At 43.6% G+C, this 18,177-nt stretch overlaps 1 protein-coding gene across 1 annotated transcript in view; it reads left to right on the top strand.

The window, feature by feature from the left end:
- LOC145406155 (uncharacterized) overlaps positions 1-18,177 on the top strand; it is a 33,224-nt gene that overhangs the window by 10,866 nt on the left and 4,181 nt on the right. The window contains exons 6-9 of the mRNA XM_080277355.1: positions 4,421-4,569; positions 8,009-8,146; positions 9,515-9,756; positions 14,612-14,695. Coding sequence (XP_080133481.1) covers positions 4,421-4,569; positions 8,009-8,146; positions 9,515-9,756; positions 14,612-14,695 — 613 coding nt within the window. The remainder of the gene's footprint in view (positions 1-4,420; positions 4,570-8,008; positions 8,147-9,514; positions 9,757-14,611; positions 14,696-18,177) is intronic.

Raw genomic sequence — 18,177 nt, 5'->3', positions numbered from 1 at the left:
ACGTCATTGATAGAATGTGTCAATACAAATGACTATGTTGGGTTAGCACTCAGTTGGCAATGTTCTTGTAAACCAGTGCTTTCCAAACTGGGGAACGTGCCCCTCTTTGGGGTGCGTGAGGAAGATGGAGGAATGACCTGAAGCCATCTTCAAAAAGTTGCTATTAATTTGCTGTATGGCGCAGAAGCCTGGGCGTTCAGGAAGAATGAAGAGAAGCAGCTGGAGAGGACAAAGATGAGGGTGCTTGCGACGGCTGATGAGAGTGTCACAGAGAGAGGAGGAGGAATAATGACATCAGAGCAGAGGCAGGAGTTGTGTCAGTTGTGGAGAAGGCAAGACAGGCACGTTTGAGGTGGTATGGGCATATGACCAGGATGGTGGAATTTGATCCTGTGAGGGTGGCATGAAGGAGTCAGGTGGAAAGGAGAAGAATGAAGGGAAGACAAAAGATTACTGTAGGTGGAGAGATGGAATTGAGAAAGAAATGAGGCAGTTAGGCCTGGAGGAAGAGGACGCAGTGAACAGAAGTTACTGACGACAACATATAAGAGCGGCCGACCTCACCAGGGACTAGGGCAAAGAATATATATACTGTATATGCATATACTGTATATTCTTTACTTATTAGTCACAGGCCATGCATGCGTCTCAGACTCTGGTGAGTCAAGTGGTGATACACGAATCCATCTCATTCAGCTGCTGTCTACTGACCATCAAGTCACGGCCTTCCCAACCACAGCCAATTAAGCAGTATATAATTCACTATGATCTGATGGATATTATGACTTTAAATATTATTACAGGTTGAAGAAGTTATAATACCCAGGAAATTTAAAAGAATATGCCGAATAAATAAACAAAAAGTAGGAATATGCACTTACGCTCATAAATGGCTAGAATATGGATTTCCAAATGCACATATTCGATTGCATGATTATCCTTAGTGAAGTAAACCGAGTTAGAGAGCGAGAGACCCAGTATTATACACTGCACAACACACACATACGCAGAAGCTGTTGATTGACCTGAAAACGTCTGGGTCTGGTTTATGCTTAAATTAGTTTGTGACAAGCAGCCAGCATGTGCTTACGATTTAGGAAATACGTCAAATTCACATTGACAGCTAACGAAGATACATTTATCTTAAAATCTGACATACTCTAATGCCTTTTGGGGTAAAAAATACTAATGGTTGACTGAAACAGTGAAGAAATGGAATATAATATACACTGTACAGTAAAATCTCAAATTTCGATGGACATATGTACCAAAAAACCACATCTAAATTCAAAAAATCGAAATTTAAACTGAACTTCTTATGGGAAAAATCAATTTGGGTCCAGGGCCTCCCGACTTCACTATGTAAAATCATGATTTTTTGCCCACGCTCCCTGTAAACTATAAATATGGTTAAGTAACTATAGTTCTGCACTGTATTGCCATACTGTACTGTAGAATACAGCAAAATTTGTTACAATTTGTCAGTATCCTGTCACAGTTTTTATTACAGTAGTTACAGCACACTGTACAGTACAGTACTAACCTTGGGTTATGGAATATTATCACTTGGCTGGCTGGTGTTGGTGGTGTGTGGCAGGGGTGGACCACTTAGTTGAAGTAGCCTCCTCTGTGGAGGTATCCAACCCAAATTCCTCAATATGAAAATCATCCTTGAGTATCTGGACATCTGCAGTGTCAACCTCTTCCTCCTCACCCTCTTGGATGGTTATATCTTGCAACACCCTAGTAATTGGCCTGAAGAAGGTGATGATCTTTGACTGTTTCTGCTTATGAAGCCCGTGACAGCATCGAAATTCGCGGTATTGCATCGAAAAGTGAGGTAGGCAGACTACTCCAAAATGCATCTAAATTCAAATCATCGAATTCTAAACTGTCGAAATTTGAGATTTTACTGTACTGTATTTTCCATACGCTACATATCTACGTTAGCCTACAATTTGGAATGTATGAGCAACTTTTCTGAGACGTATCTGAGTTAAACATATGATATTAGTCTGTGTTACAATAGGGATGTTATAGATACAGAAGGGGGACAAGTCATTATATAAGGTTACGTGTTGGTGATGTCTTTGTGTTTATATCAGCCTTGCATGATCACTGAACTGACCATTTTTCATCATGTCATGAACCATCACTTTATAGCTTGTTACTGTTTCGTGTTTTTCCCTATCATAAAAACACATTCATTTAAAATCAAAACAAATTATGTTATGACATTAAATGGCTACTAAGCCTCTTCCTAACACTCTGCCACCCCCACTCTCATCCCTCCCACCATACAGCTACCCCCACAACCCCCCCAATCCCTCGCCTACCCCGCATGTCCCACCCCTCCTTTACCCCCAAGACTGTTACCAGATCAAATTATTTGTCGCTCCTGCTGCCTTCTACACAGTGTCCCGCGCGGAAATTTCTCCAACTGTACATTCAAGTCAGAGAGCAGGTCCAAGCAAATCCTTAGACAAAGGCCAGAAAAATTAAAAAATAGCCCAGAAAATTTTAAAAATTATGCCTTAAAAAATTCAGAGTATTGGGATATTCAGATTATTGGTGGTCGGATTGAAGGACATTTACTGTACTGTCTTGAAGCTGTTGAAAATAGAGAAATTTGAGATTTGTATTAAGATTTGTAACAGTGTGAGGGTGTCAGCTTGGACTTTGACATTGTACAGATCATTCAGAAAAAGCATCACCAAGAGACTGTTTGTGTGGGTGAATGTTTCCTGCCTCAGAGTGATGGTTGTGTGGCTGGTTACCATGCTTGTTGCCACACTTCACTCTAATGGTAGTACTTAACTGGGCCCCTGGTACTGGCTTATCTGTTGTAAATTGAGAGAAAACAGTGGGAGAAAGACTTTGAGATGGTTTGGCCATGTGGACAGGATGGAGGATGAGAGACTGACAAGGAGAGTTTACTGAAGTGAGTCAGAGAAGGCAAGGGTGACGGGACACTGAAGATGAGGCGGAGGGATGGGGTGCAGAGGGGTATGAGGTGCTGTCCAAAATTTTCTGGACTAATGCTATATTAAACTGAAAACTCACCATAGCTCTTATAGGCCACCATCATCCCCAAAGCAGTTCCCTTGTGCCTTGATACACCGGTCCCAGCGCTTCCTCTTTTGCTGGAATACTCTCTGGAGGTCCTTTTCTATGAGAGTGTTGAGCACCGCCTACTATTCCCTCTGGATGTCGTACTGATATCAAAACGATGCCCTTTCGGCTTGATCTTCATTTTCGGGAACAGAAATAAGTCACAAGGGGCCAAATCCAGTGAATAAGGAGGGTGGGGGACGATAGCCATGTTGTTCTTGGCCAAAAACTGCTGGGTGTTTGCACTGTGAACCCGGGATGTTGTCATTGTGAAGCAGCCTTTTGTTGTCTCACCCAATGCTACAGTGAGAATCCTCTAACATGTTCCACAGCCAATTCCCACATCCTCACAAACATCGTGAATTCTTGGATGTCGATCCTCATGGACAAGCTGCTGAATCTTTGTGACATTTTGAGGAGTTGTGCTGGTTGAGGGCCTCCCTGTGTGGGCGTCGTCATCAACTGATGTTTGACCGGCCTTGAACCGTGCCTGCCACTGAAACACCTGTGTCCAAGGAAGAGATTGCTCACCAAACACTTGTTCAATCATTGCCAGGGTCTCCATTGCATTTTCCCCGAGGTTAGCACAAAATTTGATGCAAATTTGCTGTTCCTTTTTTATATCCATCTCGAAAATTGCCAGATGATACGTACACGACAGCAAACAAATGAATGTCACTAATTCCCACGTCTGCCTAGCTCTGTGGCACATGGCACGCTGACCCACAATGCATGTTAGTACTGCCACTTAGAGATGCATCACGCTGCTACAACCCATTTAGACGTCGCGATCCCGGTCCAGAAAATATTGGATAGCACCTCGTTTGAGATTAGAGGGGTGTGTTGGAGAGGATTCATTTGTGTCTTCCCCTTACTGGATCAAAGCATCTGGCAGTAGGTAGATGGAGGGAGTGCAGAGACAGGAAATGTGAACTAAAAAATGGGTGTCAGCCATAAGGGAGGGGGAGACTGAGGATGAGGTGGAGGAATGGTATCGGGAGGTATATGAGAGAGAGGGGATGTGAGCTGGGGGAAGGACAGTGAAATGGCGAGGGACAGGGCGACATGGGGGCGATTAAGATGTCCAACAATAGATAGATAGATAGATAGATAGAATAATTATACACTACAATCTTTTTCTCTGTTTATCTATTGCCAGACACCTTAATCCCGTAAGGAGTGGCCACAAGCAAATCACCTCCATGTCTCCCTGTCTGCCGGCATTTCACTGCCCTGCTCCCAGCTCACACCCCCCTCTCTCAATCTTTTGTTCTGCATTATTAAATCACACGTGGCTCTCCTCTTACAGCACCAAGACCATATCAGGCCCACCCATCAATCTCTTTGTGGGCAATATCTCGGACAGACTGGAGGGAAGCCTGATGATGGACCTGCTGAAGGCGTGTGGGCCCGTCATAGAGTGGAAGAGAGGGAAAGGGGCGTGGGGAGCTCCTTTAGGTAAGAGAGACAGACAGACAGACAGGCAGACAGACAGACACACACACACACACACACACACACACACACACACACAGAAAGTTATGATTAATGGTGTTAGTATATTTGGTTGGTTGGTTAGTTTTGTGTGTGTGTGTGTGTGTGTGTGTGTGTGAGCATTTTTCTCAATACATTTATCTCTGAATATAAATAGTACACGTGTTCCTCTTCCCACTGTGTGTATGATTGTGTTTTTATTGTTTAGAGTGGTGAAGAAGGTATATCTGAGCGAATTTGAAGGAGGGAGGAGGCGAGGTAGGCCAAGGAGAAGGTGGAGGGATATGGTGGATGAGTGTATGAGGAAGAGAGGTTTGGAAGTCGGTGAGGCTAGGGGACTGACAAGAGATCAAGCTGGCTGGATGAATGTTGTGAGGAGAAGTGCATGATCAGGGATTTGGCACCCCTTTTAACGTGGCAGCGTCCGGATTGACTCTGTCGGATTCGTTTATGTGAAGCTACAGAACGTGGTGAATGTTTTTGGTGTATCAGATAGAGCCAGGATTACAGGGGCTTGAATGATGAGTGAATGGAAGTGTGGCCCATTGGACTGGGTGAATTTGAGCTGTCTGGACATTGCTACTCCTCACCCCGCCCTAGGGTGGGAAAGGAGGTCCGGATGATGATGATGATGATAATGATGATGAAGAATGATGGTGATGATGATGATGATGATGATGATCATGATGTGTTTTTTTTACAGGACTGAGTCAGGTTTATTGTGTGCTGCCTTTTTTTTTTTTTTTTTTTTTTTTTTTTTTTTTTTTTTAAATGCAGTAAGGAAGGAACCAAATGCCAGACGCCCTCAAGATTGCCCCATTGAAGAGAAACAAAAACGAATAGATAAATAGCAGAGGGTTGCTCCCCAGAATACTGTATTTTTCTTCCTTACATCTTTATCACACTTGTATCTATCTGTGTACGTCAGACTTAAATCTGTCTGTGTACACTGTCTCCAACTCACACCCCTCTCTCATTTACACCTCTCTCTCATTCACACCCCTCTCTCATTTACACCCCTCTCTCATTTACACCCCTCTCTCATTCACACCCCTCTCTCATTCACACCCCTCTCTCATTCACCTCTCTCTCTCATTCACACCCCTCTCTCATTCACACCCCTCTCTCATTCACACCCCTCTCTCATTCACACCCCTCTCTCATTCACACCCCTCTCTCATTCACACCCCTCTCTCATTCACACCCCTCTCTCATTCACACCCCTCTCTCATTCACACCCCTCTCTCATTTACACCTCTCTCTCATTCACACCTCTCTCTCATTTACACCTCTCTCTCATTCACACCCCTCTCTCATTCACACCCCTTTCTCATTCACCTCTCTCTCTCATTCACACCCCTCTCTCATTTACACCTCTCTCATTCACACCCCTCTCTCATTCACACCCCTCTCTCATTCACACCTCTCTCATTCACACCCCTCTCTCATTCACACCCCTCTCTCATTTACACCTCTCTCTCATTCACACCCCTCTCTCATTCACACCCCTCTCTCATTCACACCCCTCTCTCATTCACACCCCTCTCTCATTCACACCCCTCTCTCATTCACACCCCTCTCTCATTCACACCTCTCTCTCATTTACACCCCTCTCTCATTCACACCTCTCTCTCATTCACACCCCTCTCTCATTCACACCCCTCTCTCATTCACACCCCTCTCTCATTCACCTCTCTCTCATTCACACCCCTCTCTCATTTACACCTCTCTCTCATTCACACCTCTCTCTCATTCACACCCCTCTCTCATTCACACCCCTCTCTCATTCACACCCTTCTCTCATTCACACCCCTCTCTCATTTACACCTCTCTCTCATTCACACCTCTCTCTCATTTACACCTCTCTCTCATTCACACCCCTCTCTCATTCACACCCCTCTCTCATTCACACCCCTCTCTCATTCACCTCTCTCTCTCATTCACACCCCTCTCTCATTTACACCTCTCTGTCATTCACACCTCTCTCTCATTCACACCTCTCTCTCATTCACACCCCTCTCTCATTCACACCCCTCTCTCATTCACACCCCTCTCTCATTCACACCCCTCTCTCATTTACACCTCTCTCTCATTCACACCTCTCTCTCATTCACACCTCTCTCTCATTCACACCCCTCTCTCATTCACACCCCTCTCTCATTCACACCCCTCTCTCATTCACACCTCTCTCTCATTCACACCCCTCTCTCATTCACATCCCTCTCTCATTCACACCCCTCTCTCATTCACCTCTCTCTCTCATTCACACCCCTCTCTCATTCACCTCTACCCCATCCCCCCATCTCAGCTTCTGGCCTCCCCTCCCCTTCCTCCTCTCCACCTCACCCACATACTCTCTCCTAGTCAGTCTCTCATTCTTCCACATGGCTGCCATCTGTCCAACTCACACCACCTTTTCTCATATACCTCTCCACCTCACCCCTTTGTCTCATCTTCGATCTCCCCCTCCTCCCCTACACCTGAACTCATACACTGTCCTAGTCTGTCTGTCTACTTATCTATTGCCAGACGCCTTAATCCCATAAGGGGTGGCCACAAACAAATCACCTCCATGTCACCCTGTTCCCCAGCCATTTCACTGCCCTGCTGCCAGCTCACACCCCCCTCTCTCATATACCTCACCACTCCATCCCTCCATCTCATCCTTGGTCTTCCCCTCCCTCTCCCTCCCTTCACCTCACTCACATGCACTCTCCTCATCAGTCTCTCACTCTCCATCCTCTCCACATGGCCAAACCACCTCAGTGTGTTTCTCTTAATGCTTCCTGTCACATCCACATCCACACCACAACGCTCCTTCACTTCCTCATTTGTCAGTCTCTCTCCATGTAACTCCACATCCACATCCACACCACAACGCTCCTTCACTTCCTCATTTGTCAGTCTGTCTCTCCATGTAACATCACATCCACATCCACACCACAACGCTCCTTCACTTCCTCATTTGGCAGTCTGTCTCTCCATGTAACATCACATCCACACCACAACGCTCCTTCACTTCCTCATTTGTCAGTCTGTCTCTCCATGTAACTCCACATCCACATCCACAACACAACGATCCTTCACTTCCTCATTTGTCAGTCTGTCTCTCCACGTAACGCCACATCCACATCCACACCGCAACGATCCTTCACTTCCTCATTTGTCAGTCTGTCTTTCCATGTAACTCCACATCCACACCACAATGCACCTTCACTTGCTCATTTGTCAGTCTGTCTCTCCATGTAACTCCACATCCACACCACAATGCTCCTTCCCTTCCTCATTTGTCAGTCTGTCTCTCCATGTAACTCCACATCCACACCACAATGCTCCTTCCCTTCCTCATTTGTCAGTCTGTCTCTCCATGTCAGTCTCTTATTCTAACAGTATTTTTTTTCAGGCTTTGGGATCTGCAAATATGCGAACCCAGAGGCAGCACTGCGTGCCATTCGACTCCTGGACCACTATAGAATTGACGACAAGGATCTGGTGGTGAAGTGCGATGGCAACAGTCGAGCGGTTCTGGACAAATATTCAAGTAAGATCAAGGCCCTACGTCTGAACAAGTGGGTTGGCGGAGGGTTAGTGCCCCTCCCCATAAAACACCTAACTCCAAGACAAACGGCCACCCCTTATGGGATTATGGCATCTGGCTGTAGATAGATACCGGTAGATAGATAGGAAATGGAGGTTCAGTGTCGATTTGTGGGTGGGAGAGAGATACAAGATAGAGGCTCAGTGTGAGTTTGTGAGTGGTGAGGGGAGAGAGAGAGAGAGATCTTGGCACTATCCATTTTTCTATTTACCCCTAAAGACTGCCATTCTCCCAGCCCCCGTATCCCCAGAATCACAAAAAGGGTCCGATTTTTGAAAGACTGACTAAGAGGGTGTATGTAGGTGAGGTGGAGGGATGGAGAGGGAGGGGGAGACTGAGGATGAGGTGGAGGGATGGAGTTGAGCGGTATATGAGGGAGGGGGGAGTGAGTTGGTGGGAGGGCAGTCAAATGGTGGGGGACAGAGTGACTTGGAGGCATTTTGTTTGTGGCCACCCTTTGCGGGATTAGGGCGTCAGGCTATAGATAGATAGATAGGTTTCAAAAGCTTCAGTTTACACACCTGAAAACGTATCTTTCATATGCCTAATGGTTACTACAATATTGACCGACAAAGGACATCAAAATAAAAATGGTTACCTCTTGCATATAGAGAGACAGAGAAAACAAAAAATTGCACCGAAGATAAATTTTGGTGTTGTAGATTTGAAGAGCTTGATTTTACGCACCAGAAAATGTATAATTAATTCATATGTGTCCGATGGGTACTGCATGATTGTCAAAAAAAAAAAAAAAAAAAGTTACTCCTCACTATGAGCGAGAATGGGATGGTCTTGAGAAATAAGGGGGAATAGGGAGATGGAGGGAGTGTGGTGGGGTCATCAGGAGGGGAGGAAAGGGAGGGAATATGTCCGCTACACACACCCAATATAGTCTAGAGGGGGTGTGGGGGGTAGTTTGGGTAGGAGGGGACACAGAGGGTGGGATCCAATGGGGCAAAGGGAGATGAATAGATGGCCTAGGGAGGAAGGGGGGGTCCAGCTCATGCCTCACACCACCTGATATTTTAGTTTAGGCACCATTGCTGTCATCAAAGAGGTGGTGTCGCAGCTATCCAGTTTTTTGTGACCCCTCCACAATCGTCGTTCATAGGGCTTTATCACACATTTTCTGAGGCCTACGATCATCAGCCATAGAACTTTAGGGGTTAATATTATGTCTAATGGTATCTTTGTTTCTTTCTTCCCTCCGCCAGCCGTGTCATCCTCTATATCCCACTCGTATTATATAACTTACTCCTATCCTCACTCCTGTTATATACCTAACTCTTGTCCCATCTTTGTCAACCACAGTGGGTCTATCAAACTCACACTGGAGTGGCCCAGGACACCCCACCCGCCTGGGTTCCATTTCGGCGGAGAACCGGGCTCAGGACCAGATGGCGCTGGTGCATATCAACAAGGTGATGGCCAAACACAAAGACGAGTCGCATGACTCTGGCAACAAGATGAACCGGCAGAGTTCAAGCTTCATTAAGTCTGCAGAGAAGTTTAAGGCACTGAAGGAAGGCATGACCGAGATGCCTAGGTATAAAGTAAGTTGATTATTTCCTGTTAGTGTACTTTTTGTTGTTAGTATTGTAATATCATTATTATTATTATTACTATTGCTGTTATCATCATTATCATCATCAACATCATCCGCATCATCCAGACCTCCTTTCCCACCATAGGGCAGGGTGAAGAGAAGCTACATCCAAACAGCCTAAGTTTGCCCAAGTCAGTGGGCCACACTTCCATTCACTCACCATTCAAGCCCTCAAAATCCTGGCTGCATTGGATAGGCCACAAAATTTGACCACTCTCTGTAGCTTCACATATACCTATATGATAGAGCCATTATGAATGTTGTCACATTAAAAAAGGGTGCCAAATCCCTGATCATGCACTTCTCCTCACAACATTCGTCCAGCCAGCTCAATCTCTTGTCAGTCCCCTAGCCTCACTGATTTCCAAACCTCCCTTCCTCACACACTCATCCACCATATCTCTCCACATTCTCCTTGGCCTACCTTGCCTCCTCCTTCCTTCAAATTCACTCAGATATATCTCTTTCACCACTCTGTTGTTATCCATTCTCTCCACATGACCAAACCATCTCAGGGCACTCTCTTCGATTCTGGTGTCCACCGACTTCCTCACTCCACATCTTTCACGAATCACATTTTTTCGTATCCTCTCCACCCTCTGTACTCCACATACATTCCTCAGCAGTACCATCTCCATTGCTCTTACTCTTGACTTTTCATTTTCATGCCACACCATAGTCTCACATCCATATGTTAAAATTGACACTAACACTCTCTCATGTAAGCCTCGTGCAGCTGCAACACTCAAGCCTCTGTTTCTTATCAAGGCCTTCATAGCACCAGCTACTTTTCTTCCTTGTGTCACTCTACTTTCAACTTCTTTTGCATATTTTCCTCTCTTTTCTGTCACTGTACCCAGGTATATGAACTCTCTCACCATTTCCAGTCTCTCTCCATTCGCTGTAACATCACACTGAAGTCACCTCTCTCAGTCACCATCACTTTACTCTTTTCTACATTTACTCTCAAGGCACGACACTCACAGACATCAGCAAAACTCTGCACTAGCCTACCAAATTCTTGTCCAGTATTTGCAAGTAGTACTGCATCATCAGCATACAACAAATGTGAAATATTCCATCCATCACCATTCATTACCAACGCCATCCCTCTCTCCATTACTCGTGTTTTTACTTCTCCCATACATATATATATTGAACAACCATGGGTACATCACACAACCTTGTCGCACGCCCACACTGATTGTGAACCATCCACTTAGATGCCCATTAACCCTTACACATGCTTCAGTACCATCATAAAAACTCAATGGCACCTCGCAGCGTACCATCTACACCGTACATGCATAAAACCTTCCACAATCCTTCTCTAAATACTTTGTCATATGGTTTTTCCAGATCCATGAATACCATAAACACCTTATAGTCCATCTCACAAGCCTTCTCCACTATATGTCTCACTGCAAATACTGATCCACACATCCTCTGTCACTCCTAAAGTCACCCTGTTCATCACTCACTAGGACTTCTGATATCTCTCTTACTTTCTGTATAATAATTCTTCCATATACCTTCCCTACCACACTCATATAATGGTGGGTGAATGGGGGTGTGGCTCATTCACATTGGCATGCTTTGGTTAGTGTCTCATTCTATTAATTTTCCTCTGGACCCTACCTCACCCCACCCTAGGGCAGGGAAGAAGGTCTGGATGATGATGATTGGGAGGAAGAGTAAGTCATAGAAGTATACGCCAAGACAAAAAATATCTGGCATAAACAATAAGTTATAGGAGAATTTCAAATCTTAATATCCAATTTCAGAATGTCTAGATTAAGGACAACATATTTTTTAAACACTGAAACAATGTGGCAGCTGATGTCTCATACTTCTCAATACAAATAATACAGCATAGCATTAATTTACTTCTCAATACAAATAATACAGCATAGCATTAATTTACTTCTCAATACAAATAATGCAGCATAGCATTAATTTACTTCTCAATACAAATAATACAGCATAGCATTAATTTACTTCTCAATACAAATAATACAGCATAGCATTAATTTACTTCTCAATACAAATAATACAGCATAGCATTAATTTACTTCTCAATACAAATAATACAGCATAGCATTAATTTACTTCTCAATACAAATAATACAGCATAGCATTAATTTACTTCTCAATATTAACATAACTTATCATAACAAAAAATTTACATCCACCAACAACAAACTCATCATAACAAATTTATGTCTCAATAACAACATAACTCAGCATCATAACAAACTAGTTATTCTAAAACTGATACAGTGCAAACTCTCAAATCTAAAATGCTTGGGCCCAAAATCTTTACATAAAATGGAGTAATTTGGAAATAAAATCATAACGGCAACTACAATATATGAAAATCATGTCAAAAATCATCTGCAGTACCATGACCAGTCAGTGAAGTGAAGTACCCATTCCATCCCATCCATCATCTCATCCAGTGTTGCCCCATGAGGAGCGTAGGAGCTCAGGGCTAGGCAAGTTGGTCCTGACATTTAAGATGAGAGTGACCAGCCTCACTCATCCCTGAGTGGCATTACACGAGCAATAAACCCCAACTATCCCTTGGATATAAACCTTCACTGGATCAATCCTGTTGGAGCGCCTTAATTACCCACTAAACCACCAGGCGCCATAACTTGGTTATAAGGATACCACCCAGCATAGTAAATGGTTTCCTGGTGTACAGGAAACCATTTGGCTTGTCACTCAGTGTAGTTACCCGTAGACAGAAGGAAGAGGAAAGAATGAAGGAGAGAAATACAAAAGAGGCAGGAAGAAAAGAAGAAGTGACAAAAGGGCAGGCAACCGAGAGTAACACTACATCAAGTGAGTGGATGGTGAGCACCTTTATTAGTAATAAATCACATGTTGTTATACTTGCCTAAATAATAAACCTTGTCTTCAACTATGCATTGGTGATGTGAGGACAGGTGGTGTAAACGTCCTCCAGTCACATTATAAATATTTTGGAAATGAGATGTCTGGATTTAGGAAGTTTTATTGTATCAGGAACTACCGGCCTTCCCTGGATGACACAAGCATTATCTATCTGTCTATCACCAGACGCCTTAATCCCTTATACAGGGTGGCCACAAACAAATTGCCTTCACGTCACCCTGTCCCCTGCCATTTCACTGCCCTGCTCCCAATTCACACCCCCCTCCCTCATATACCTCACCACTCCATCCCTCCATCACATCCTTGGCCTTCCCCTCCCTTTCTCCCCCTGCACCTGACTCACATACACACTTCTCATCAGTCTCTTGTTCTTCATCCTCTACACTTGACCAAATCACCTCAGTGTGTTCCTCCTAACACTTCCTGTCACATCCACATCCACACCACAACGCTCCTTCTCTTCCTCATTTGTCAGCCTGTCTCTCCATTTGACTCCACATGCTCCTCTCAAATAACTCATTTCCACTGCTCTCACTCTTGACTTGTGTCCATCCAACAAGGTCCAAGCTTCACTTCCATATGTTAGAGTTGGTATCACAATACTGTCGTGTAGTAACTTTTTCACTTCCATATTCACTTCCCTGTTTCTTATCACTGCATTCAAGGAACCAGCAACCTTTCTTCCTTGTTGTACCCTTTCAAGCACTTCATCCTCCAAACTTCCATCCTTACTCATCACACTACCCAAGTACTTAAACGTACTCACATTTTCCATTTCCTTACCATCCAGCGGCACTGTACATTCACTGACTTCACCTCTCTTGAAGACCGTAACTTTATTCTTCCCTACATTCACCTTTAGATTCCATTTCTTACACACTCTCCCAAACTCTTGGGGTAAAAATGTCTCTTCAGTCCAGTTAACATTTCTCACTGTCATCTGATTACCACCAGAGCAAAGTGGTAGCTATGGCAACTATCATCCATTCACTTGATGTAGTGCTGCCTACTTCTTCCATCATCTTTATCATACTTTTAAGTGTCTGTCCTCCCTTCTTCCTACTTCTCCCATTCTTCCTGTCACTTTTTATTACTCTTTTTTTCTACTGGAAAAGCATATGACAAAGTGGACAGAGAGGGATTGTGGAAGGTTTTGTGCATGTACGGTGTAGATGGTAAGCTGCTGGGTGCTGTCAGAAGTTTTTATGATGGTAGTGAAGCATGTGTCAGGGTTAATGGGCATCTAAGTGAATGGTTCACAATCAGTGTGGGCGTGCGACAAGGTTGTGTGATGTCCCCATGGTTGTTCAATATATATATGGATGGGGTGATGAGAGAAGTAAAAACACGAGCAATGGAGAGAGGGATGGCGTTGGTGTAATGGTGATGGATGGAATATCTCAAATTTGTTGTATACTGATGATGCAGTACTACTTGCAAATACCGGACAAGAACTTTGTAGGCTAGTGCAGAGTTTTGCTGATGTCAGTCAGCGTCGTGCCTTGAGAGTAAATGTAAAAAAAGAGTGAAGTGATGGTTATTGAGAGAGGAGGTGACTCCCAGCGTGATATTACAGTGAGTGGAGAGAGACTGGAATTGGTGAGAGAGTTCTGTACTATTATTACAATTATTATTATTATTATTATTATCTGCCCAAGGATGGAAAAGGTGGACTAGATGATGATGATGATGATGATGATGATGATGATGATGATGATGATGATGATGATGATGATGGTGGTGGTGGTGGTGGTGGTGGTGGTGGTGGTGATGATGGTGATGATGATGATGATGATGGTGATAATGATGATGATGATGATGATGATGATGATGCTTACCTTTCTCCCATTGTGTATATAAACTAATTCGATGTTTACTTTCAGCCCCTTGAAGAATTGGATGACGTGGAGGAAGAACAGAAGCCATTACTGGCGCGAGAGATTACCCGATTCAGAGACACTGTCAAGGTACTGTACCCTCACCAGTAGTGTTACATGTACTACTTTTATGTAATAGCAGTCTGAGAGGATGGAGAGTGAGAGACTGATGAGGAGAGTGTATGTGAGTGAGGTGGAGGGGGAGATAGGGAGAGGGAGGCCAAGGATGAGATAGAGGGATGGAGTGGAGAGGTATATGAGAGAGGGGTGTGTGAGCTGGGAGCAGGACAGTGAAATGGCGGGGGACAGGGCGACATGGAGGCGATTTGTTTGTGGCCACCCCTTACGGGATTAATGCGTCTGGCATTAGATAGATAGATAGTCTGAAGCACACAGGAAAAATGTATACAAAGGAAGGATACTCTGGTGTTTGAGGATAAGAGTGTGGAAGTTAGCAAAGGGAGAGTGTGGAGGTTTGGTTCCTGGGTGGACATCGCATTTGCATCTTCAACCAGTTAACATGGGCACCATAGTAGGTTCCACATCACCTCATTACTTGGTTAAATGGTTACCACCCAGTGTAGTAAATGGTTGCCAGGGTTATAGTGCAATAGTAACTACAATTTTGGCACCCCTTTTTAACATGGCAGCGTCTGGACTGACTCTATCGGATACATTTAGGTGAAGGTTCACAACGTGGTGAATGTTTCTGGCATATCAGATAGAGCCAGGATTTTGAGGGCTTGAACGATGAGTGAATGGAAGCGTGACCCATTGGACTGGACAAATTTGGGCTGCTGGACATTGCTACTCCTCACCCTTCTCTAGTGTGGGAAAGGATGTCCGGATGATGATGATGATTTATAACTACAATGCCACAATAGTGTATTTGGTCTGACATAGATCCCTGACCACTCTCAGCTTTAATTAAACTGGTGGATTGATTTGACTAGTAACCAAGGAGACTCATTCTTGCCTCATACCAAAGGTCCATCAAATTTCATGCATCCACAACTTTGTTTGGACGTGTGAAGAGAATGGAGAGTGAAAGACTGACTAAGAGGGTGTATGTAGGTGAAGTGGAGGGAGGGGGAGACCAAGGATGAGGTGGAGGGATGGAGTGGATAGGTATATGAGGGAGGGGGGAGTGAGTTGGGGGAGAGCAGTCAAATGGTGGGTGACAGAGTGACTTGGAGGCAATTTGTCTGTGGCCACCCTGTGTATGATTAGGGCGTTAGGCTATAGTTAGATAGATAGATAGACAACTTTGTAATCCAGGAGATGGAGTGACCATGTTGTGTCTGATAAAACTGAATTTGCGATAGTTTTGTCTGGGATGGTTTAACTTAGCTTCACCTAAATTGACCTCCTCTTGCAGCACATACCTCATCCCTTTTCTGTCCAACTCTCTAATGCAAGAGTTAACCGTTACTCCCAGTCCTTCATTTATGCAACAGGTCAACTCTGGAACTGTCTCCCTCTGTCCAACTCTCTAATGCAAGAATTAACTGTTACTGCCAGTCCTTCATTTATGCAACAGGTCAACTCTGGAACTGTCTCCCTCTGTCCAACTCTCTAATGCAAGAGTTAACTGTTACTCCCAGTCCTTCATTTATGCAAAAGGTCAACTCTGGAACTGTCTCCATCTGTCTTTATTTCCTACTTCCTATGATCTCCAGTCTTTCAGATGCAGTGTGTCCAGGCATCTCGAAATGAACGCATCTTGAATTTGGCTCTCTTATTTTATTTTATTTTTTTTTTTTTTTTTCTTGGAAGGAACAGTTTGCAGGCTCCTGGCCTTTGGTTCCTTCTTCCTTGCATAAAAAAAAAGAAACTGAGGAAGTGACAGTACTGTGGCTCTACTTCCTTCCCACAGCACTTCTTTGTGACTAGCACCATATTCTAGTGTTACTCTATTGTTTCAGCTCAGCATGCAAGATGGAGAGATGTACTTGGAGAATGAGTTTAGTTTACAGTACCACTTCTGTCTATCTATCTATCTATTGCCAGAAGCCTTAATCCTGTAAGAGTGGCCACAAACAAATCGCCTCCATGTCGCCCTGTCCCCTGCTATATCACTGCCCTGCTCCCAGCTCACCCCTCCCTCTCTTATATACCTCTCCACTCCACCCCCACATCTCATCCTTGGCCTCCCCCTCACAATACCACTTGCTTGGGGAAATGTGAAATGTGTGATGCTTTGGAATACTGCAGGACTTTAGATGAGGAAGAATGTTTATTATTTTTGTTTTATAAAAGAAATATACATAACTTCACTTCCCAGTTGCATTCATAACTCTCTCTCTCTCTCTCTCTCTCTCTCTCTCTCTCTCTCTCACACACACACACACACACACACACACACACACACACACACACACACACACACACACACACACACACACACACACACACACACACACACACACACACACACACACACACACACACACACACACACACACACACACACACACACACACACACACACACACACACACACACACTGAATTACTGAAAGAGAAAAGGGAGGAAGCAAAAACAAAAAATGAGGGAAGATCAGAAGAGAAGAAGAAGAAATTTTTTTTACAAAGTAATAGGATTGCAGGTACGAAAGTGGCACACAAACAGGATGGAAGAAAAAGGAGGAAGGTAGTAGAACCATGTCATGACAAGTATATAAACAAGATGATAAAGTTGATGTACTCAAATGTGGATGGAATGATATCTAAATTACTAGAGACGAATGATTATGTCTGAGAAAATGAACCACAAATAATATGCCTAACTGAAACAAAATTAATACCAAGGATATCCAATGACATACTAAACTTAGAGGAATACAATATATGGAGAAGAGACAGAAATTTAAAAAAAGGAGGAGGAATTATAATATTAACTAAGAAAAATCTAAAAGTCAAGGAAATAAAACTAGATATACCATCACAAGTAGAACTGATTGCAGTAGAGATTGACACATCTGAAGGTAAAGTAATTGTAGCCAATTTGTACATGCCACCCAGATCAAACACATGGAAAAGAGACGAATATGAGGACCTGGCAGAGAGTACAATTCAGAGTATAAGATCATTGCTACATAAAATGGAAGAGAAATCGGAAAGAATTATACTAACTGGGGACTTCAATACAAATATAAATTGGAATACTCTAGATATAATTAGCCAAGAAAGCTGTTGGGACCAAAAGCTCCTGGATCTCGTACAAGAGTTTTTCTTAACGCAACATGTGAGGGAAACCACCAGAAAAAGAGGACTTGATGTACCTTCAGTGCTAGATCTAATATTTACTAGGCAAGAAAATGATATTGACAGTTTAATATATCACCCTCCACTCAGCAAAAGCGATCATGCAGTACTAAATTATAACTTCAGGATAGCATATGACATAGTAAACAGCAATGACAGTTACAAAAAGAGCCTAAACTATAAAAAGGGAAATTATCAAGACCTAAAGAAGTATTTCTTAGAAGGTGATTGGGAAAATGAGCTTAGAGGACAAGATTTAAATGCTGTATATAAAAAATTTTGTGAATTTTATGAAATAGGAGTTCA

Source organism: Coenobita brevimanus, chromosome 8 (genome assembly GCF_032717465.1).
Source record: "Coenobita brevimanus isolate Jiangsu-jjx chromosome 8, ASM3271746v2, whole genome shotgun sequence".
NCBI classification, from domain to species: domain Eukaryota; kingdom Metazoa; phylum Arthropoda; class Malacostraca; order Decapoda; family Coenobitidae; genus Coenobita; species Coenobita brevimanus.
This window is presented reverse-complemented; position numbering and strand designations above follow the sequence as displayed.